We start from the raw sequence: 23,316 nt of genomic DNA, 5'->3' as shown, positions 1-23,316 counted from the left end.
ACGAATCTCTGGCGGGTTGGCTCCCAGTTGCTATTCAGCGAGAAGTTCTCGAAGCCCCGAATGAAACTATTGAGTTTAGAGCATGTGCTGGATATTCTCTTGGCCCACTATTACATACAACACTTTTAAAGAGATAGGGTCAAAGACCCTTTTTAGTACAGGTGAAGCTGACTATAGGAAGCTGTCAGATACAGTCAAACAACAGAAATATTTCCATCAAGTTCTTTAAAGTACAGTAAGCTTAAGTATCACTTATAAGGAGGGTAAGTGCAACTTTTTGAGACAGTCACTTTCAAGTGGAGGGTCTTATGTAAGTCAATACAAGTAAGGATGTGTCAGTTAAGTCTGAATTCTTGGTATCCGTTATATAGACACCCTAACCAATACCTGGCCTATTCTTAACCTGCAATGAACTTCCACGCTTGTGTGAACTCTCCAGTAGCTGTGTGCTGTAACTGTCTGCAAAGTTAATGCTGGGGGTGTCTCAGCCTTCCCCTCTTCCAACCCCCCTTCTGTGGTGCCTCGAGTGAGTCACAGCATAGGTGCTGCATATGCTGACATCACAATGATGGGGAGTGCCTGGATCAGTCAGGCTTGGGCGATGGGGACAGTAAATCCCTGACCAGCTCAGCCAGGCAGTGCTGCCAGATCCCTGAAAAGCTCTGCCTGGATCCAGGTGCCTCAAATACCATACAATTAAAACAGGCCGTGAAGAAGCCGTGAACACACACACAGCTTCAGACTGTGTGCATGACCCTGTAATGATCTGGCTCTAACTTTTATATTGAAATGGATTGTGAATGTACTACAGGGGTGGGGGGTAACACTCATTTTTACTCTCAAACGATTGGCTCCCTACCTGTCCATTCACAAAGCCCCCTATGAAAGTATATCCATCTATCTGTATATCAGTGTGGGGGTGTCTAGGCGCCCAAGCTGTGAACAAGGGCCAAGGCTGCTAATGCAGTACAAACACAAAGAGCTGGGTACATTTTAATAATGCAGGGGATGTTGTAAGTCACAAGGATAAAGACTGAGCTTACCCTTTATTTTTAAAAGATGGCATTAGCAGGGCAGCTGGGGCAGTGAAATGGTGACTTGACTATTATTATTAAACACAAACTGGGGGCTGCTGCTTGTGAAGTTGAGCTTTGACTATAATGAACTGTGGCTGCCACGGTATGCAGTTAAAAGGGTTTTAAAAATAAAAATACCGGTCATGAATGGATGTGATTGTCCAGGCCAATGCCGACGTTCTCTCTACACTATTCTGTGTATTTTCATATAGCCTATTCATAAATGTAGAATAAGACCCAGATCCTCAAATGTCTAAGTGCCCAACTCCCCTGGAAATCAATTAGTTAGGTGCCTAAGTACCTGTGAGGATCTGGGCCAACGTGCATTCCTGTCATGCATGAAGAGACTAGTATCTGTCTTGTCTGTTCTTTCCTCAGCTCAGCAGGGGCAAAAATGCATGCATGGGGGGGTTGGGTGTTTTTGTTTTTCAACTGTATATTAAATACATGCCACATTGCTATACATTTGTTACAGAAGGTCAAAGAAATGACTGGGAGATGGTAAGATAGGGGATGATCCTTGGTTTGTGGAGGAATTCATTCCATTACCTGGGGCTGGCCTGCAAGGCAGCTCTCTCCTGCACAGACAAGTTTAAGCACACAGGAACTCTTTCCAAGGATCAAAAGAGTGGAGTGACCAACTGCTGTCTTCCTCCTGACCCAAATTCCCTGCAGCTGTGAAGTGACATCAGGGGGTTCTGCCAGTTTACAGCAGCAGATGTGGTGCTGCCTATGTAAAGAGTGCATGGAAAGATTTCTAAATAACACACTTAGAAGGATTAGTGTGTTTTATTTAGAGGGGCAAGTACCTGCAAATGGCAACTTGGAGGAATTGAGCTGCTTCTTGATCCCTGACATTATCATTCTAATGACATCATAATCTTTACCATAGCGATTAACTTAAAGTAGGGAATGAGCAGTGGGAGCTGCTCATCTCTCAATGAGCCCCAATCATCCAGTTTTGTTTTTTTTAATATTTCTAGTAACCTGTCACCTGTGAGAGAGAAACAGAATGGTTCCTAAATCAAAGGTTTGCCATGAGGTTGTATGGCTTTAGCTTCCTAAACTGATGTGCTTCATGAGGAACTGAGCATCAGCACAGCCCCTGAATAATAAAAGGGTTAAAAGGAAATTAATGTTGAGGGGGAGACGTTTCTGGATTAACAACTGCCCAGCATTTGATCTCCTAAAGGCTACATGCAGAGTAAGTATTATTAATCGCAAAGCCTCCGCTATGTTTTCTCCACACCACCCAATTACACACATTTTCATAGGGATATTGTCAATATGATTTCTTAATTGTCTGATTTCCACTGGCTCACTTTAGTAAGGGAGAACCTGACTGTAAAAAATGCTATAAAGTCAAACGATAGGCCGCCAAGTTCCTTTGTGTGCTGTACGCTTGAGCATCACTTGTTACTCTGTAAGGGCAACGTTGTCAGCCAGCGATGTGGTTTTTCAAAGGAAGGGTGTGCCTTTAAGCAAATACACTGGCTTGTGAAGTAAGCCTCTTAAGTAGCAGTAGCAGTTTAACAGAAATCATAAACAATGACTGGCCTATTCTTATCCTGAAATGAACTCCACAGTTGCATAGCCTCTCAAAGGGTAGTATGCAAACTATGCATGATTTTTTTCAGTCATATCCACTCTATTGTTGATCAGAGTTTTATTGGCTTGGCAGCCACGCTACATCAGCTATGTTAATGTAAGGGTGAGAAGAAACTCCATTGTAGGGATGCTGGGTAAAAAGGCCTGTTAATGGGACGTGGCTGCCTGATCTCTATGAAGGCTTAATTTTACGTTGCATGCTTTTTCTTCAGCTCTTCTGCTTTTGCTATGTAATTCTTCATGGCATCGGCCTTACTCATCCCTTTGCGTCCATTCCAGGCCTCCCATTTGGCTTTGCCCTTTAGATCGGTTGCACAAGGGCAGGGGATGTTGATGTCCCCGATGGTGGCTTGTTTGTAGAGGCTATAAATCTCCAGTTTTTCTTGGTCTGAGATCGGCCCCTTCATTTCCCTGACCATGGCAGCAGCTTTCTCAAACTCAGCCTGAGACATGGTAAGAACTAGAGTCTTTCCTTCCGCTGTGGAGGGCTTGCCAAGATTCTCAAGGGCTGACTCAGGCCACGACAACTAGAATGAAGAGAGTTGCAACAGTAGAGTAAGATTTTTAACTGCCCCATTGAAAGACCTAGCAACTGCCTGTAGTGGGAGCATGACCATTTTCAAATGGCCTTAAAATCAGAGGAGTTAGCAGGTCAGTTCTTGGATTTAACATTACCTTCCCCCCTTGGGAGACAGGATCTTGGGGTCTGCTTCTATGCATGGCAGTTAGCGCTTCTACTGTGATGCACATAGTATAAAAATATAGACAGTTTATAAATATAGCTTGTTTGTAAAGTGTATTGTCATCCATTCAGCAGAGACCCACTAAATAGACGGACAGGTTTAGTCTCCCTTTTTTACCAGTGTGGAAGAAGGTCATCAAAGGAAGACCATTATTCAAAGAAAATTTGAGGTCGGACTTTGATTCTCGCTCTACTTGGGTTAGCCTGGATTTCAGTGGGGTTGCTCTGGGTTTCTGCTAAGTGGAATGTAACCCTCTGTGATTACAGGCACTTTGCCCAGGACAGAAAATGCCCTGTTGCCCGCTCCTGTGCTATGTGTTTTTCTTTAACGCTCCAGCTGCTGGATTCAGGTGATTACCCTATAATCTTGGCTTTCATGTAAGGGGCAGAAAAACTGAAGTTTCTACCCCTGACCCTGCTGGAAAATGTGACTCTTGACTTATTAAAAATCCAGACGGCAAAGAAAAAGAATCCAGCTATTTTAAATCTAGTCTTTGAACGGCCGGACCGGTGATTGCGGCAGGCTTGAGTTTGGCAATGCCGGAAAACAACCCAGCCTCTGGCTAGGGAGGAACCGCAAACCAGGCCCGAACCGGTGGGTGGGTGGAGTGGTTCCCCCCCTTAACAACCTGTTAACCTGCCTGCCTGCAGCGGGGAGGAGGGCGAGGGGTCCCCGGGTCTCGCCGCACCGCAGGGGGGGAGGCTCGGCGCTCAGGGGCATTTGCAGGGTGTCCCCCCCAGAAGCCGGGCGCCCCCTGCCCGGGAGGGAGGCAGGCGGGGGTCGGTCGTTACCGGCCGGGCAAAGCGCGGGCTGGGCTCCGTGCAGCGCCGGGGTTGCACCGGCAGAGGCAGCAGCTCAGCTGGGCCCGGCCCGTCTCGCGGCGCAGGCGGCAGCCGCCACGTGGCTCGCTCGGGGCGCGTCACAGAGGCGGGCGCGCGGGGCTCAGGGTCACAAGCGCCGCCTGCGGGGGGAGGGGCCGCCGCTCAGCCGGGCTCGCCCCGCCCCTGCCCCCGCCGGAGCCGCGTGCGCTGGAGGGAGGCGCGCAGCGCAGCGCAGCGGATAGGCCGGGCCATGGAGCTAGGTGGGTGCTGCGCTGGCGGCGCGTCTCCCCTCCTCTTCCCTCCCCCCCGGACTGCCTCTCGCCCCCCCCTCCCCCCGGGCCGGATCACGCCGGCGGCGCGGGGCGCTCGGGGACCCCGCCCCCCACAGCGGCCCCCGCCCCCCGCCGGGGCTCGCTCGCGCTGCCTGCGCGCGGGGCCGGGCTGTGATGTTTAGCTCGTGCAGCAGGGCGGTGGGGCTGTGTCTGCACGTGCGGGGGGTTGTGTGTGTGTGTGTGTAGGGGGGTGTTTGCACGTGCGGGGGGGGGTTGTGTGTGTGTGTAGGGGGGTGTTTGCACGTGCGGGGGGGGGTTGTGTGTGTGTGTAGGGGAGGTGTTTGTCCGGGGGGGTTGTGTGTGTGTGTGTGGGGGGGGTGTTTGCACGTGCGGGGGGTTGTGTGTGTGTGTAGGGGCGGTGTTTGCACGTGGGCGGGGTTGTGGGTGGGGACGTGCAGCGCCTTAAACCCGCCTTAGGAGCCTTCTTGCCTCACCTGCCTGATATTTAATAGGTTTTTTTAAATAGAAAATAGGACCCACATTTCAGGCCTAGAGCGGCTCCAGGTATCCCAGCCCTGTCACACAAGCTAACCTGAGGCTAGAGTGTGCCCCCCCCCTCCCCACAGCATTGCATTATAAGGAGGCTGATCCCAACAGGGCCTCAGCCTTCCCCACCCACTTATGCCCCTTTTGTGCCTCGATTAGGACCCTTTGACTGAGCTGAGTAACTGCGTGGGGTGGCTGAGGAGTCAGTGAGGGGGTTAGCAAATAAAGGACCAGAGAGAATCCTTTGCCCAGTTTGTACCTCCTTCGGGGATTGTGATTCCATCTGTGCGCGTGAGAGAGACACTAGCAATTCCCTCCCACCTTGCTCTTTCTCGTCTGCCTCATGCTGGTGCTAGAATGGCCCAGCAGCCTCCCAGGACGTTCTATCACGGGGCCCTTAATGCCCTTTGGAAACTGTCCAAAGGGGAGAGTGCACCTTGTGTGAGCAGGTAGTGTCAACAGCCATAAAGATTCTAATCTGATAACAAATACACACCCGGAACCCACCTGTTGTGGGAAACCTGCTGTCAGCCCTCTTGATCTCTGCGCTAGAGGTTTAGAGTCCAGAGCGTTACGCCAATGGAATTTGTTATAGGAAGCATGCAACCTTATCCGTGCAGGTCGATGGATGTCTTGTGGCAGCGTTTTAGCCACACGACTTCTAGCTTCGACTTTGCCCTGGAAGCGGGGCCCAGTTTTTCCTCTCGGGTGGGCACTTCCTGTAGGCAGGATCGCTGCAGGCTGGTCCTGGAATGCAGCGCTATGTTTTAGAGCTGGGCAACTTTTCAAGGTGCTGCTAAGTTTGTCACCGACGTCTGATGTGTGACCGTGGGTGAGGGACTTTGTCTGTGCCTCCAAGGTACACAGCATGACAACAGCTCCCCCCCCCCCCTTTGTGATCCTCCCTTGGAAGGTGCTGTGTAGGCTCAAAGTCTCACAACTCTGTATTGATGTACAACACGCAGGCAGTTGGCTGTGTCAAGCAGACACAGTGACTAGGAAGTGGGGCCACTTCAGATCCACGCTGGCCACCTTTTTCCTTCCTTCATCCCTCAAGAAGCCTGTCATGCACCCTTTGCCTCCATATCAGTGGAGGGGCAGCAGTTTCACAGGTTCAGATCCCAGCTCACACCCAGTCCTCCTCGGAGGCAGGTTAGAAATGGTGAGTTCTCTGTGTGTGAGAGAGAAAGGGGCAGGGTGGCAATCTTAGAAACCAAAGCCCTGTTTGCGCTGTGTGACCAATACCGATCCCATGACACGTTTTGTAAGAGGAAGGGTTTGCACTGGTTTCCGGAGAAACACAGGGTGACGTTACAATCCTCAGGTGGAAAGCATCCCTTTCTCTGCAAGCTGCTGCAGCATCTGTGTACGTATGTAATCCTCTTTCCCTCGCTAACGCCTTCCCTGGTGCACACAGGCTGCCCTACCCTAAACAATGAGTTCCCGCAAGGTGTTTAAACCAACCATGTTTTCGTGTGTAATTGGTATCTCTCATTCTCCCGTTGGGGGTGCAGGACAGTCGCATTGTCTCTCTAATCACAAGATCTGGTGGACTTGCTGCATTAAGGGTTAAGGCATGGTTGTTTTCCCTCTATGAAATGGAAGATTGGATCTTTTACTTCCTTGTAGCGTTTCCATAACAATCCATTAACATTCCTCGGGGTCAGTCAGTTTAAGTAAACTGTGTTACAGCAGTGCCTAGTGCTAGGCGCTGTACGTACACATGTTACGAGATGGTGCCTGCCCCGAAGAGCTTGCAGTCGAAGGAGATGAAACAGACAAAGGATGGGAGAAAGGAAGTATTACTAACCCCATTTTACAGACTGACTAGCCTAAAGTCAATCAGAGAGGCTGTGACAGAGCATTGAACCCCGGTCTTCTGAGCCCTGGTCTAATCACAAGAGTTTCTTCCCTCTCAGGTTTAATTACATTCATTACTATGTGCCTGTGTGCTTTTCTTTAAACAGGGCCCTTGAACATCTGTGAGGAAACCACCATTCTGCATGGCGGATTCCTACTAGCAGAGAAGTTGTATCATCCCAAAGTGTTGACGGAGTTGACCAAATCCGACTGGCCCCTGGTCAGGCAGCCCATAACCGATGCCTTGAAGGAGATATGCACCAGCCATTCCTCTTCCCCACTCCAACCCAATACATGGAAGAAGAAAGCAGTTATCATCATCTGGGCCAAAATCCTCCTGCCCTGCCCCCCGTCCCCGGGGGGCTCCCCCTCAGTCGACCAACGGTGGAAGGACGATGTCTTCTTCTCGGTGGGCAGCATGATCCCGCCAATAAACCACACTGTCCTGTTCGAACTGCTCAAAACTCTGCATGCACCACGACTCTTTGTGCAGCTGCTGCTGGTGCTGCCCACAGCGGCGCGGCAGCGGGAGCTCGAGCTATTTGTCAAGTACGTTGCGAATGAGACGTCCCCGGCGGATGTCACTTTCTTCCTGGACGTCTGGTGGGAGATAATGAAACACAAGGAGGGTGAGCAAGACCAGATGATCCTGATGTTTAGCACTCTGGCCCATCAACATTTGTCCGAGTCTTCAGATGAGCCCTGCCAGCCCCCAAAGAGATTCAAGGGCGACCCCTTCTCCCTGCAGAACTCCCCCATGGCCACCGGCCTGTTGACAGCCCTGATTGACGGGTTAAAGCAGATCTACGGGAGCATTGTCCTCCCCAAGATGAAGTGCTATGCTTTAGCCAACCTGGTGGAGCTGCTGTCAGTTTTCACGATGATAGAGTGTGAGTCCAACTCGCTGCCCGTCAAAGCATACCTAGACAAGATTGCGTCGGTGATCACCATCTGGAATGGTGACAGTGAGAACCGGTACAACAGAAGGGGTCTGGATGAGAAAGTGAAGGAGGCCGAGAGGAGCGTGAGCTTGCTGTCCGTGGTCAAGCTGTCCAGTGAAGAGCTGTTTATTGGCTTGAGCTTCCTCCGTAGCTTGCTCCAGGGCTGGGGGGAGGAGCTGCAGTGCATGCTGAACAACTGCGAAGAGATCTGTTACGAAAGCTACCGGCTTCTTGACAGGCTCACTGCCTTCGGGAAAAACCTGATCTCCTTTGCCAAGTCCGGAGACCTGAGTGAGGACGAGATGCAGATGGTGTCAGAACTGGGACAGATCATTGTGGACTTCCTCAAGAAGATCAATCCAAAGCTGAAAGGCAGGAATTCAGACAGTAGTGTCATGGCTTCGGTTGCCATGACCATTATCGAGAGGAAAATGGACCGGCACATGGAGATGTGCTCCATTTTTGCTTCTGAGAAGGCCTGGGCCTTTTCTAAGGACTGGGTTGCCTGTCTTGTTAAAAACAAAGCCTTATTCCAGAAACCGGAGCTGGTCTTGAAATTGCTGGAGACCACGGTGGCTTTTAGCCTGTCTGCCGATAACAGAGTGAGCAGGGAGCTGCAGAATCAAGTGATCAAAACCATCCTGGAGTGTTACGCTGAGCTCCCGCTACCCGACAAGAATAAAGTGATCTCGGGCGTCCTGGCTTCTTGGGGCGGGCAGGGCCTGTCTGTGAACTTGAAAGCTTTCATGGAAGGGTTTCAAGAGGAGCTGAACTTGGCTTTCAACCAGATCACGCAGAGTGCGTCAGATCAAGGTCTCACCAAGGCGGTCGCCTCTGTGGCGAGGCTGGCTCTGCTCCACCCGGAGGCTACGGTGAAGAAGGTCTGCAACCTCGCTGTCATCAACCTGGGAACGCATGAGTTCCTAGCGCAGATCCTGTGCTCCTTTCCAGCGCTGAGCTTCCAAGAGGCACAAGACAATCCAAACAGATCAGGCAACCTGCTAGAGAGATGTCTGAAGGAGACGGTTTGGGGGAGACTCTCCTCTGCTAAGGAAAAGGAGCAATTTCTAGAGTTCTTGACCTTCCTCATGCAGCCAAGCTCCGGTCATCCTCTCCTCTCACCCGCAGAGGTGACCAAAGCCTTCGTCTTTCCCCATTTGAATTCAGACTTTGCTCACATCGAGCTGAGCTTGCAGATCCTCAGTAAGGTTCTGGGGGTCCAGCCAGGTCAAGAGGAACAGTGGGTCAAGTCCTGCTACCCTTTCCCACTCCTTCTGGGCCTCTGCAAGCTCCTGGATGGCTACACGAAGTACTGGCACCGGTTTAAGGACCAGCACTGCCCTTCACTGGAGACCAAAGACCTCATTGCTACCACCCTCTCCCAGCTCTGCGAGGTGGTGGAGCAGAAAGCAGCCCCCTCCCCAGAAGTGTGGACCCAGTCGCTGGCGTGGCTACACCGGAAGGTGGAGCGGCTGGACTGGACAGTGGGTCTCCGGCTGAAGAAGCTTTTCGGGGAACACTTTAAGAATGAAGTCCCGGCTACGCTGTTTGAAGTTTGCAAGCTGTCAGAGGACGAGTGGACGTCCTGCCCCCTCCCGGCATATGGGCCAGGCAGTGGGCTCCTGGCCTGGATGGAGTGCTGCTGCATATCCACTCAGCTGAGGGAGCAAATGCTCTCCCTCCTCAGTGTGGATGTGGACAACCCAGAAGAAGTCAACATGTTCAGCAAGGGGTTCCTGGTGGCCCTGATACAGCTCCTTCCCTGGTGCAGCCACAGCGAATGGCAGAGACTTACGCATGTGATTGAAAACCTGCTGCACAGGCAGGTCCTTCATGTTCCTTACACCTTGGAGTACGTGCAGTACATGCCACTGCTCAACCTCAGGCCTTTCGCCCACTATCTCCAGTTCTCTGTGCTCTTCTTGAGAGGCTTCCAGTTGCTCTGCAGCGCCAGCTGCTCTAGTTGGCTGCCAGCGGAAGCCTGGCAGCACGTGGTGAGACTGTACTGCAGCAGCCTCACCGACCTGCTGGGCTCGGTCAAGAGGGATTCCCTCTCTCACTGGCACTCTGCCGAGGACAAGAACCCCACGCAGGAGGTGTCCTTCGTCTACATCCAGATGTTCTGCCACGTGCTGCACGTGGCGGCCATGCTGCCGGATGACGGCTCTGGGGAGCCGCTCCTAGTCCTGGCCCTGGAGATTCTCTCGCAGTACGAAACACTCAGCGCCTCCGACAAGTCCCTGAGCAGCACGCTCAGGAAAGCCAACGAGAAGCACTTCCTGCAGTCCATCACCGACAACGTCAGCAACAAGGAGCTCCGGGCCATGCTCCTGCAGAAGCTGAGCAAGCTGTGAGCCAGCCCGGGTGGCAGGCAGGTCACAGAGTACACCTGGAGCTAAACGGTGTATCTCGGCTCCATGGGACTTTAAAGCTAAGAGGCGTGACAGAGCACAGAACGACAGACAGTGGCGCTGAATGGAGACTAAACCCTAGAAAGATGAGGTGAAGTTACTTGGAGATTTGTCAGATCTATAATAAACCTTTTCTTTTGGACTTATTTTTGTTGATGTATTTTTTCAGGTGCCTGGGCATGTCCTGGTGCACTTAGAAATTGACGACTGCATCCTCTGTGAAATCTGCCAGTGGAAGTAGCCTCTGTCTTCATTGCTCTTGACTTGCACTTCAGCCATTGCACCCGCAACTCCAATCTGGCCTATTAGGATCTTGTCACTGTGTTTGTTGTCAATGAGTTTCACGTCAGGCCTACATCCCGGTAACCTCTAGTCCAGAGAAGGTTACATAAGCTCAGCTTCCATTAGCTATTCAGTTGCTGGCCCGCTGCTAATTCTGTCAGCAGATGGGGTTTAGATATTATGGGCAGGTTGCGATGTGACTACCTGCCTGCTGGGGTAAACTAAACGACACCCCCAAATCTCTAGCAGCTTGGTAATGAATGTGGGTTCTGTGCTGGGCTGGATTGAAACTGGTAACCCTGATCCCGTTCAGCCAGCTATAGTCTCTCTACACACAAAGGACACATGCCGTACCAGACAGATTCACCATCGTGTGGCTTGGAAAAGAGGGTTTTATTGGTCTCTCTTTTGAGAGGAGTTGGAGTAAGTAGGGGCAATGTTAGTGCAAACTTAAAAATGCCTCCAGGGCTTTTTTCCTTTCTGTTACATGAGGCAAATTATTTGAAACAAAAACAACAAGATAAAAATGTCTGCAACACTCAGAGCATGGTACAAAGTGGAAACCCACCCTACTGGCTAGCCTCGGTAGTTAATAATAATAATAATAATAAAACCACAGTGGTAATTGGACAGTCATTGCAGTGACATAGGGTTAGAGCTAAGCTTGGAAAGAGACATTTCCTTTATTCTATCCGGCACACGTGACTGTGTCCAGGGGAAGGTCTGATGCCTGATGGAACTGGGGTTCGGAGAGCTAAGTGCTTTCAAACACAGTCTTCAGCTCTTGCGCATCGACAGAATAAAAGATACAAGGCAGCCTATCCCTTTGCTCTATTGAGACGTAAGGCCAGATTCACCCTTGGTCCCACTCCACTATCTGCAGTGGAGTTACTCTCCACGGATGAATGTAGCCCACTGATGCTGGCACCAGCGGTTACCAAGAGCAGGCGGCTATCCTGATGTTTCTTGTGCACATGGTGATTGGCTATCAGGGGTCTGTGCTCAGCCTGGTTGGTGTTTTGCTCGTGCGCCTGCTAGGGTCTTTATTCCACAGTTACAAAGAAAGATCTGGTTCTCAGTATTACAGCAAAGCGCTGCAGTTTGGGGCCGGTCTTCCAGGGGGTGCGGTGCTAAATGGGGCAGGAGGAACCCTCATGTCAATTAGTGCAGCAGAGACTGTGGGCCCAAGTCAGCGTTGGTGTAAGTGGGTAGAGAAATAGACTGAGAGTGTCAGTCAGTGACCACTGTTCTGGTTCTGCCGCCTCCAGCAGCTTGTTGCATTGCACCTATAATTCCTAGATCCAGTTTCTTCTCTGTGGTTCTTTTCCCCAGGGCTGAGTTAGTGGTTGTGTAAACCCTGTCATGGGGAAATATGGCCCCTATCTCTGCATGGAATGTCGCTGAGAAACAAACTCATCCTTAGCAGCAACTAGAAACTTCCCCGGAGGCAATGGACCGAATTCAGCCCTGGCACAAGGGTAGTGTAAAGAGAGCAGACTGCTCAGAATATTACCCCCCTTTTCTGTTCCCTCAGCTGCAAGAGTGTAAATGAGAGTAATTCTGAACCTGAGTGAGATGAATCTGCCCCACTACACACACCACGCTGGTTTTCCACAACCACTGAATGCTAGATCAGCACCAGTTACACCCCACAGCTCTCACACACCATTCAATTTGGCCCAGAGTCTTCCGTAGCTTATTCCAGGGCTGGGTCTGTGCTGTAGTCTTTCAATGCCAATTTCACCCTATTAATTGACCAGAACATTAGTAAAAAACCCTCTTGCCTCCCCTCACTTCATTGATCAGTAGCTACAGAGAGTCTGACCCCAGCGAGGCTCTTTAGTGTTTTACCTACATAATCCTCCCACCAGCCGGCTCACGACCAGATTCTCCCGCAGACAGAAGGACACAGGACACTTGAGTGTTACAGAAAGGAAGTCCTTCTGTAACAGGCTGGTGCTGCTTCCCTGAACTGCAACGGAGACAACACTGCTGCTTTAAAGTAAAACAACCTCTCAATACCAACGGGCTATGATGATCCAGTCCCCCCCGGTACCTATAACACTGATTTTAATGGCAAGGTGTTTGGGAGAAAAGCCAGGAACTCTGGCTTACTTTCAAACCTTCTGGTCTGTAGCCTCTGCCGGCAGTTATCTACCCTTGTCAGAGGGCGAACTGCTGTAGAGTCGGACGGCTTTCCTGCAGATCAGCATGAACCAGTAGAGCTGTGGGGCGATGAGGGAGGCATTGGCCACGTTGCAGTGCAGGGGGATGTGGAAAGGCACCATGTAGATGGGGAGGCCCGTCTGCCTGGCGTAGGCCCCGTACATGAAGGGGAAGAGGAGGATTCGGCAGAGGAAGAACGTCACCAGGATGAGAATCCCGTTCACCTTGTGCAGTAGCGTGTCTTGCATTTTTAGCTGCGAAAGAAACAAAGGGGAGGGGAAAGGCTTGGTAAACGCGGCGTGTAAACAGAGTGACTGTCCATTCCGATGTCACTGCTGCATACCCTGCAGTGCCGTACGCAGGGAGATGTACAGACAAGTAGGGAACCAGTCCTTGCCTCAAAGGGCTCACAGTCTATCAGCCTGATCTAGTACACAGAGCAGACCATGGAAAGACTCCCACTGGCTCCAGAGAGCTTTGGATCAGGCCCAAGGACAAGGCACAGACAGGATGGTCTGCGAAGGGAGGAAGGCGGCCAGGGTGGCTGGCGACTAAGGATGTCCTAAAGAGACAGGATTGGTGAGGAGAGCTGCTGCTCTTTGGCTGGTGACTAGTTAGTTGGTTTGGACTTGGTCTATCAATCTTCGACTACGGTGTGATGGAAGCAAGTGGGAGCTTGGAAGCCATGTGGCCTTAAAACGGGGGTTTCACAAACTGCTGCTGTGGGCGTCCTGACCACCTGCTTTCCCCACAATGCTACATGAAAGAGGGCTCCTAGTTGGATGGAAAGTGGTTCCAGGTGGGATGGGATGGGAACCACTGCTGGATTTCCCAGGTAACCTTGCTCTTAGCATTCGTGCTTTCTTTATCCCAATATTTAGAGGTAGAGCAGCATGGATGAAACAATACACCCCACCCTTTTCTTTTTAAAGATACAGATGGGCCAGGCATACCTGCATCAGGATCTTGCCCAGTGACACGAATGGAGTGCTCAGTTCTGCCACAAAGATGCAACCTACGAAGAAATCTCCAAGCTCTCCTCTGAGGTTCTGTAAATAACCAGAGTGATTAGTACAGGGACGTTCTTCATGGCCAAGGAGGGCCCAGTCCAACTCCCACTGAAGCCTACTGGAATCTTCCCACTGCATTCAGTGCAGTTGGATCACACCCCTCCTGAAGGAACCTGGAAGGAAGTAACTTTAAGGATTACTATGGGGATCGCAGCTTCTCTGTTGGGTACAGATGGCCCCCCAGGACATGGACTTGGAAGCAAAGATTTCTGAGCTTACTAAAGATGATGCCAATCAGTGGTGACAGATACAGATCCAAGGTATACAGACTGATTACAGCTTCCACTTCACTACATTTTATGTTTGGACTAAACTGGTTTGGTCCCAAGAGGGTCAGAATAAGTCTAAGAGCAGAGTTTGGCACGTGCTGCTTGTAGACTGTGGGAAAGGAGGTGGAGGACTTTGGCTGTCCCATCGTTAGAATCCCATCTACTGGTCAGTCTGTGCAATGGCCTGAATGGGAGCGAGAGGGTGTGTCCTAAGTTTGCAGGTGGAAGACGGTCCCCTGGAGCAGGGGGTGATGGAAGGGTGGGGGGAGCCCATGGAGGGCTCAGGAGCAGAGTGAAGTGGATAATGGTTGTGGGGAACCCGGCTGCTGCAGTGGGGGGACAATTGAGGATGAAATCCAGGGCAAGCCTTCCATGGATGTCAGTAAAGCCAGGATTTCACCCCATGTTCAGAGATCACCCAGGAGGTAACGGGAACCAACAAAGATCACAATCGAGGGCCGTATGCGCCCAGGCATTGCTCCTGGTCTGGAACCAAGTGAGCGTTTACAGTATGTCTCACTCTGCCCCTTGGTTAGACAGGTAGGCAAAAGCCTCTGACCCCAGTTGCTGCCCCTACCTGTGCGACTGGTGTGAGGACAACGAGAATGAAGAGATGATGCGTCACCATGAGGCGCTCCTTCTGCAGGAAGCTCCTCACGCTGGCCAGGGAATGCTTCTTCTCTGAGGCATCTTTGCTTTTGTGCCAGTGGCAGAGGTACATGACGTATATGTCGTAGATCATGTACGGGACGATGACCCAAACATACTCTACCGCGAGCCAGTACCTAAGGGGAGGAAGTGAACTCGCATTACCACGGCCTCGGGCACACGTGGATGGCTGGAAGGAAGGTGGAGGTCCATGTGCCTGGCTCACCAACGTGATACTCCAGTTTTAGGCTGGTCTAACTCCATTGTCTGCAAGACCTGAAGGAAAACTTGCCTCTAATAGGCCGCGCTCTGCTGTGGGAACCCACTTTACCTCGTTGCTCGCATTTCCATTACAGTTTTGTGCAACCTTTACTTCAGAAGCTAGGCTCTGGCTGCTACTCCGCAGAATGTCCCCCTGTCAGTGGATTTCATAGCGATTCCCCAGAGGCGAGGAAGTATTGCCCTCCTGCTCTACAGATGGAGAAACCAAGGCACGCAGAGACAAAGCCGCTTACCCAAGGTCACTTCAGTGCCACAGGCAGGAACAGAACCCAGGAGTCCTGAGCGCTCACTAGCTGAGATGCTACCTCGGCATTGGCGCCGGTTTGCAGGCAGCTCCAGTGTCAGTCCTGGGATTCCATCCTGCCAGGTTCTGAGGGCTCTGGCCCTGGTGTAGCACCTTACGGGATTGAGTTCTTCAGCCCTTGCTCTCCTGAGCAGCCCCATGAAGTCAGTGAGGCACTAGCAAGTGCTGCCTACTGGGAGTAAAGCTTAGAGAATTGGGCTCTTAACGCCGCCGTGCCTCGGTTTCTCCATCAGTAAAAGGAGGATGAGTGCTTAACTAACCCACGTTAATTACCAATTGTAAAGCACTTTGAGATCCCTGGGTTAATCCTTGTTAGTAACTTTTGAGATCTCTGCCTGAAAGGCATGAGAGAGAACTGCAGTGTGTTTTTGTTAATGCCGTAAAGTCCCCAAGGATATGTGATTACAGCTGCAGGCTGCAGCCTCTTCTCAGCGTATCTTGGTGTCACAATTGCACAAAGTAGATTTAACTGTAACCAACGCCTTGCAAAGAGACGGGAGCTCTTGTGAGAACTGCTAGTAGTGTTGCTGATAGATCACTTCTGTGCAGGAATGTCTTTTATGGCCTGAATAACCACTGTTGTCGTGGTGTCTACAGAAAAGTTTTCCTTCTGTTCCTATTTCAGACAGGGAGTGGGACAGGTCACAGAGTCTAAGGCCAGAAGGGAACCACCAGCTCATCTAATTCCTCTTGACCACCAGCACCCACACACTAAAGCCAACACCAAAATTAGATCCAAGTATTACAGTCCACGGTTACTGTGTTTTTACAGCACTTGGCACTATGGGGCCACAGGCCTGGTTGGGGCTTCTAAGAAGAGCTGTAGTACCGGTAATGAAATAATAATTCTTTGCCTGTGTAGACTGAGTTTCTAATTACTGTGATCTTGAGATATCCCCTTGTAACCAAGTTCCAGGCTGTGTGGACCATGACCATAGCCACTGTGATGTGGAACTCTGTTAAATACTGGTTGAAAATCTAAGGCTCTAGCTACCTATAGAGCTTACAGCAGTGTAACTGCACCGATGTAGCTGCCGCACTGCTAGTGCAGATGCTCTAAACTGACGGGAGAGAGCTCTCCAGTCAACTTAATTATGGCAGCCCCCGTGAGTGGTGGTAGCGCTTAGATTGGGGTAACTTACATTGCTTAGGGGTTGGCTTAGTCACACCCTTGGGCGATATAATTTACAGCGATTTAAGCTGTAGTGTACACATAGCATTCGTCTGTAATAATCCCTGAATTATCCCTCCCGGCCATTACATTTGAAAGCGTGACAGGTTGATAAACACAGCTCAAGGCAATAGGAATGATGTTAAACAGGACTTTGCCTGTTCACATGGAGCCACAGGGGGTTTTAACTGTGGCCTATCTATACAATGGATTTTCTTATAATGAAAAGCTGTGCCCTACAGCCCAATCATTGTGCCTGATTTCTTCAGATTCTTCGTACAATAAGCAGGGTTGAACAAGGGTGACAGCTGGATGGAAGACCTCAAATCATACCCACATGTTGCAGGAAATAGTCCATTCTTTCCTCTGAGTTAAGAATGAACGCCAAGTTGGTTGGGCTGTTTTTTTATATGTAAACCCAAAGTTCTGATCAGCTGTAGTCATAAGAAATCTTGTGGAACTTTTCAAAGTCTTAACTCTGGGGTCCTGGCCAGTTGTATCTCAGGTTCTCACTACCTGTACTTGCCCCTGCTGTTCCAGGGAGCTACAGTATATTTCGTTTCCTGGCCTACATTGTTATTCTGTTATGAACTATTTAGACAGATGTTGCATTTCACTCTGGAGGTGGCTGCATTTCAATATTGGGGGAAGTGATTTCTCTGTGTAGCACAGTTCTGATATCAGTTTAGTAGTTGTAAAGGACTTTAGAATCCTTTGAGATGAAAAACGCTATATGAAACGCCTTTAACACATCCACTTTCAGTATTCTCAGTAAGTTTTTCTTGTTAGGAACTAGGACTTCCCATAAGTGTGCTTAGTATCTGTTGGGAGAGTGATATCCTCATTATTTTCTTTTGTCCAACCGAGCAAATTAAAATCTCAAATGCAGCAGTAATGGGGGAGATTCCCTTACCCCAATCTCCATTTTAAATAAACCAGTGTCTGCGCACATTCTAAAAGTCACCATTTGTCAAAGGACGGCATTACTGCAGCATTTCCTCACAGCTGATTTGAAGCGTGACGGAAGGAAAACACAGGAAGTTTTTTCCTAGCTACTTCCTACACCCCTCCTTTATCATAAAAATCTGTTTACAGGCTGCCTGACAAACAGTGTAGCACCCCGTTTAGGTGATTCTTGCAAAATTGCAGCCTGGCTGTAATTAATGTTAGGTTTAATTACCTGTCATGTACCACATCCTTGCAGTTAAGGATAACAGTGATCCCAGAAACTGTAGCCATTGTAGCTTGCACAGAAGACACCATCCTGAAATGGACAAATAAGAAAAAAATCATACACATGCTAATCTTGCTGTGACTTGCGTGAAAGAGGCTGAATAGTTGGAGGGATCCCGGTGACACAAAGGTGCACATTTACTTGACACCTGCTCTGCCCCCTGCAGGTATCTCCCTCCTCCCGCCCACACTGTGTGTGTCTGAAACAGGCCGGTCCTTGGGTGAGGTAAACTGCCCTAGTTCTATTGAAGCCAGAGTAGCTACACCAGTTTATATCAGTTTAGGATATGGCCCGGGTTGGGTTTTCCCTCCCCAAGGCCTAGCTCTAGAAATAATATTTGAAATAATAAAAATGAATAAATAAAATAACATTGCCTAGAAATAATAATATAATTCCTAGATTGTACATGGTCTTGTCCAGTAACTAAGCTGTGTTGAACTGTCTGTTCTCCAAAGACCTTACAGTCTAAAGATACAAGTAAGTATAAAACAGTACAACACAGACAAACAAAACAGAGCTGGACCATGCGGTTTGTTTCTCGATGCCTCTTGCACTCACACACGCTGGCGTACATGAGAACTGTACTGTGATGGTTGAGATGCACATCACACAAACGGGGGTTGCCAGAATTGTGCTGTTCTCTTCTAGACACACATAACCCACAGTCTGCACAAGTCAGCAGTGTTCTGCTGTTCTAGATGTATGTTGCACAGAATCTGCACACCTCAGGAACAAGCTCTTCTGTTCTAGGTGCCCATCACATCTCCACACATGCCTGGGGCCCTTGGCAGGATCATGCTGTTCTAGTCTCTCCCAGATCTATGCGTATGTCTATGCTGATGGCGGCATGCAGAGTAGCTGCTGTACGCCCAGCTAGCGTGCGTGTAAATAGTGAGGCATAGCTTAGGCAAGCAGAGTGCCCCACATGCCTGAACCTGCAGGGCCCGTACCCTACACATGCTTTCTACACGCCCAAGCAGCGCCTCCCATGTCTACACTGCTATTTCTCACAGCATCGTGTCCTGCTGCCTCCCTGGTGCCGGAGCCTTTCCCCCCGCACGCTGGAATGCACCGCCAACATGGTAGTGACAAGAGTGGGTGCAGCTGGCCTTTCGCTACAGCAGGTGCTGCCTGGACTCTGCACGCTGCCCTCCGCGTAGAGATAGCTAGCCTGGGTGTCTCTGGCACGCGGCCCCTGTCAGGCTCATGCCACTGTGCCCTAGGTCATTGTCTGACTCACACACACACACTGCCCATGTCAGGCTCATGCCACTGTGCCCTAGGTCAATGACACGCGCGCACACACACACTGCCTGTGTCAGGCTGATACCATTGTGCCCAGGTCAATGTCTGACACGTGGACGCTCCCCAAGCCGGGCTCACGCCTCCCTGCCCTGGGTGCCCGTCGCTGCCCCCGGCAGCAGCACGGAGCCGACACACACACACACGCTGCACTAGCCAGAGGGCGCCAGATGTTGGCAGCCAGCTGTGCCGGCCTGGAGACAGCGGCTGACCCCCCGGCCCGGCCTCCGGTGCCCGCCGCTACCTGCTGCTGAGCTGGATCCGGTCCTTGAGGCTCCATGCCGGGGCAGCCCAGCCGAGACTCCGAACGGACAGAGCGAAGAGACCCGGGAAGAACACCGAGGCGATCGCCAGCGTCTGCCACATTGGCTCGGCGGCGTCCCCTGCCCTGGCCCGCCTCGCCCCGTTGGCGGCGGGGCGCTGACAGCTGCCGGGCGAAGGGCTCCCGGAGCCGATGCCCAGCGGGACTCTCCCCGCACCTGGTTTGTCAACAGCAGGCCGGGCTGCGGGGGGAGGAGCCGAGCGGGTGAGGGGGGGGGCCGGGGCGGCTTAGCACCTCCCATCGGCCGCTCGGTCAGCCACTCTCCGGGCCTTGCGCCTCCCTCCCTCCCCGGGACCCCGCCGGGGATTGGGAACGCCCGTGCGCTGCCTGGCGGGGCGGGCGAGTGGGCGCGAGCAAGGATTCCACCCTTGGAACGCTGGCGGGGCGGGCGCGAGCGAGGATTCCACGCTTGGAACGCTGGCGGGGGGGGCGCGAGCGAGGATTCCACCCGCGGAACGCTGGCGGGGCGGGGACGCCCGGCGGCGTTCCACCGGTGGAACGTTCGTACAGCGGAGGGGGCCGCCCGTGGAACGTTGAGACGCTTCCCCGCGGCCGCCCGTCCCGGCGGCGTTCCCGCTTAAACTCCGCGTGGCTGGGGAGAGCGCAGCTAAGCCATGCACGGGTTGGTTGGTTAGTTAGTTAGTGAGTGAGTGACCAGAGCGCGCCCAGGGGGAGGGATTGCGGAGCTGGCTGAAGGGTGAGTGTGGGGGGCAGGCTGCTTCTGTAAGAGATCTAGGCCGGAGGACACACAAAGGATCGGGTCCTTTATTTGCCACCACGTTAGCTTGAGCCACTCGTTTCCCCTGAAATCTAACTGGAGCTATGCAGAAACCAATTTTTTTCTTTAAATGAATCCTCCATTCAATAAACGTGAAGCTGTTTATAATGATCGAACTCACCCTTTCAGAAAGCTCCTGAAAATTTACCAGTCCATGCACCAATTTGCTCCCCTGCCCTTTTCCAGGGTGATGGAAACGCTTGTGATATTTTACAGCCTGTAAAAAAAAAACATGGCAATTGCCTCGTGCAGGTGGATGAGTCGAACTTTGCCAGGCTGGTTTTGATAGAGTTTGTAAAAGAGCATTTCTTCATCTCTGAGGCAAGGTGCTGTAGATATTTAAAAACCTGCCTGTAGTCCTAAGGAGGTTTCACTCCGTCTGAGTTCTCATCTCAAGCACATTCTGCTCTGATTCTTACCCCATTTCATTACATTCTATCATTCTCAGGCAGAAGATTCGCTCTGCAGAGCAGGGACTTTATTTGTTTGTAAGAGGCAATGGTGTTAAATAAATAAGGGCAATGGTGAGAGTGTCTGGGAGATTCTGTCATGCATCAACCCAACCTCATCGTCACAGGAGCCGTTTTGCCGAGTAACTCTGTGCGTTCAGAAGTAGTAAAGCAGGTTTGGCCATTTTACCCCTCAAGCTGTGCAGACACATGTAAAGTTTTGGTATTGCCAAACCAATTTGAGGAAGAAACTGCCAGGAAGATCAAAAGGGGGATTATATAACAGTGTGGTACTGGAAGAGGCACTAGCACCATCTCCATCTTTCCAGGCGAGAGATGAGGCCATTATACAGCTTCGCACTCCTAGTGCAGCCTTTATCTGACGTGCTTAAAGTGCTGTAAAAACATCATCAGTTAATTTAGTTTCACCACCCCAATGAGGCAGCTGAAACCTTGCTGCGGGTTGTGTTAAAACCTCACTCAATCTGTCTGAAAACAGCCTTCAATTAAAACAGTTTTAAGAGATGGGTAAGGGGCTATGCCTAAAACAAGGCCTATTAGAGTCTGCCCAAATTTCTTGATTAGGGAAAGTCCTTTTAAATAGATGCTGTCAAAAAAAACCCCTAGTTGATTTAAAAAAACAAACCAAAAGAAATTTCATGGATTACACCTGCCTCTGGGGCCCCCATGACAATATCTGTGATTGTAAAATCAACTTTTCATATTTTGAATATTCCCTTCATCTCTATGGACTACTGTAAATAGTCTATTTTAAGGCAACTAAACATTCCCCTGCACCATTTGCAACCCAAACAATGCAGCCCAGAGTGAATGAGAACCGAATGTGAATTTGACTGGTTTAGTCTTATTGTCCATGCTGAGACAAATGTAAAAAGTGAACAAACAGGATAAACTGTGAAAGGTAAGGACCAGCTTTTGCAACCCTTAAGGCCTGATCCAGAGCGTATTTATGTCAATGGGGAATCTTTCCCTTTACTTCACTGGGTTTTGGATCAAGCCCTTACATAGGTAAGTAGTCCCACTGAAGGCAATGAGTAAGGGCTGTGGGACTGGGTACTATATGAGATTGTGAAAATTGTTTCAATGATGTTTAAATTAAAGTGTCCATTTAAGAAGTCCATAAATCCAACTCGTTTAAACTGTGCCTCTGTAAGTTAGTCTTCAGTGGGTCTGAAGCAGCAGCATGCAGGAACATGTATTGGGCTGCCCATATTATGTAAATCCTGCGAACAAACAAAGGAATTCATTTTCCAAAGTGACAGGAGCAAAACAAATCCCAGGATTAAAATAATTCAGGACAGGCAGGAGAATCCCACCTATTTTTATTCCTATATTTGTAATATAACAAGGAGCAATGGTCTCAAGTTGCGGTGGGGGAGGTCTAGGTTGGACATTAGGAAAAAGTTTTTCACTAGGATGGTGGTGAAGCACTGGAATGGATTACCTAGGGAGGTGGTGGAATCTCCATTTTTAGAGGTTTTTAAGCTGTGGCTTGATAAAGCCCTGGCTGGGATGATTTAGCTGAGGTTAGTCCTGCTTTAAGCAGGGGGTTGGACTAGACACCTCCTGAGGTCCCTTCTAACTCTAATATGCTGTGATTCTATTATAAAACTTATTTATAGGCAATTTTTAGGCTAATTTGTTTCACCTATTACTTTCTATATTGCTATATTACTTTCAGTATTTCACATTATCTGTGGGGGAGAGAACAAAAGCACACTTGTGACACGGTGTGTTTCCAATTATGTTTCACTGATAACATCTTTGCTTTGCATCAGCCGTTACTGTTTCATTGTATGTTCAGTGTTATCTTCTAAGCAATTCTGGGGAGGGGTTAGTAAGTCCAAGGCCAAGTCTTTGGTGTTACATACAGATTAAATTTAACCCCTTTGTTTCAGAAAGTTTTGGGAAATAAAGGTGGGGGTGGTGGGGAGTGACAATCCACAGGAGCTGTTGGAGGGACAGGGATCATGTGGAAGAGGCTAGAATAAGGTAGGGTGGATGACAGAACCGTGTCAGAGCTGTTGGCAGGCCTGATGTTAACAACAGTAGTTGCGCTATTGCAGGCGAGGGCTTTGCCAGTTAGCACACAATAGGCAGGATGGAGGGGGAGTGGAGAGGCTGTGATAAGGACGGGGAGTCGCCGTAGAGCCAGATGAGTAAACCAATTATTTGCAATATAAGCATGCTCTGGGTGTACTGAGATTTTGATCATTGGGCAATTCCTGATCCATCTCTGAAATGGCATGTCAGAAATAAAGGGTTATGTTTATTATTACAGTGGGTTCTCAAACCTTCCTGGAATGTGAACCACACTGGCATCTGAAGAAGTGGGTTGCAGCCCACGAAAGCTTATGCCTGCAGAAATTAAATTTGTTAGTCTTTAAAGTGCTACAGGACTCTCGTTGTTTTTAACTTAAGAGATTGTTTCACAGGCACCCACTTCTGTTTCTCACTGTATAGAACGTCTCCTCTCCTTTGTGATCGCATAGCCACCCCGAGGGCAACCAATGCAATTGCTACATGGGCAAGTCATACTAGGAAAGTATTTAATGTAGTTTTATCTGACTTCTAATACAATGTGGCAGATGGGAAAGAGGCAAAATCAAACCATGTGACCGGCAGGTGTTCCACAGCCCCCAGTTTGAGAATTGCTGCAGTACAGTATGCTCTTAATAGGTTTTGTTTTTTTGTAGGACAAAGGTCTTCGTATGTAAGGTGTGCAGAATGACTCACTCTC

At 50.2% G+C, this 23,316-nt stretch overlaps 3 protein-coding genes across 3 annotated transcripts; 1 reads left to right on the top strand and 2 right to left on the bottom strand.

Moving 5' to 3' along the window:
* Positions 1 to 1,069: 1,069 nt before the first annotated feature.
* On the bottom strand, positions 1,070 to 4,340 carry LOC137164835 (diazepam-binding inhibitor-like 5). The gene is made up of 2 exons (XM_067565804.1): positions 4,219 to 4,340; positions 1,070 to 3,211 (listed from the first exon to the last, which is right to left on the bottom strand). The coding sequence occupies exon 2, from the start codon at positions 3,134 to 3,136 to the stop codon at positions 2,873 to 2,875; it is 264 nt and encodes an 87-aa protein (XP_067421905.1). The 5' UTR covers positions 3,137 to 3,211; positions 4,219 to 4,340; the 3' UTR covers positions 1,070 to 2,872.
* A 126-nt stretch (positions 4,341 to 4,466) lies between these two features.
* On the top strand, positions 4,467 to 10,420 carry GEMIN4 (gem nuclear organelle associated protein 4). Its single transcript, XM_067565800.1, has 2 exons — positions 4,467 to 4,508; positions 7,034 to 10,420. The coding sequence occupies exons 1-2, from the start codon at positions 4,499 to 4,501 to the stop codon at positions 10,219 to 10,221; spliced, it is 3,198 nt and encodes a 1,065-aa protein (XP_067421901.1). The 5' UTR covers positions 4,467 to 4,498; the 3' UTR covers positions 10,222 to 10,420.
* A 514-nt stretch (positions 10,421 to 10,934) lies between these two features.
* On the bottom strand, positions 10,935 to 19,486 carry TLCD3A (TLC domain containing 3A). The gene is made up of 5 exons (XM_067565799.1): positions 19,251 to 19,486; positions 17,651 to 17,734; positions 14,643 to 14,850; positions 13,680 to 13,775; positions 10,935 to 12,980 (listed from the first exon to the last, which is right to left on the bottom strand). The coding sequence occupies exons 1-5, from the start codon at positions 19,370 to 19,372 to the stop codon at positions 12,711 to 12,713; spliced, it is 780 nt and encodes a 259-aa protein (XP_067421900.1). The 5' UTR covers positions 19,373 to 19,486; the 3' UTR covers positions 10,935 to 12,710.
* Positions 19,487 to 23,316: the final 3,830 nt, after the last annotated feature.

Source organism: Emydura macquarii, unplaced genomic scaffold, assembly GCF_026122565.2.
Source record: "Emydura macquarii macquarii isolate MOO-44397 ecotype Brisbane River unplaced genomic scaffold, CSIRO-AGI_Emac_v2 contig_2699, whole genome shotgun sequence".
Classification (NCBI taxonomy): domain Eukaryota; kingdom Metazoa; phylum Chordata; order Testudines; family Chelidae; genus Emydura; species Emydura macquarii.
Note: the sequence above shows the minus strand (reverse complement) of the source record. Positions and strands in the feature narration are given on the sequence as shown.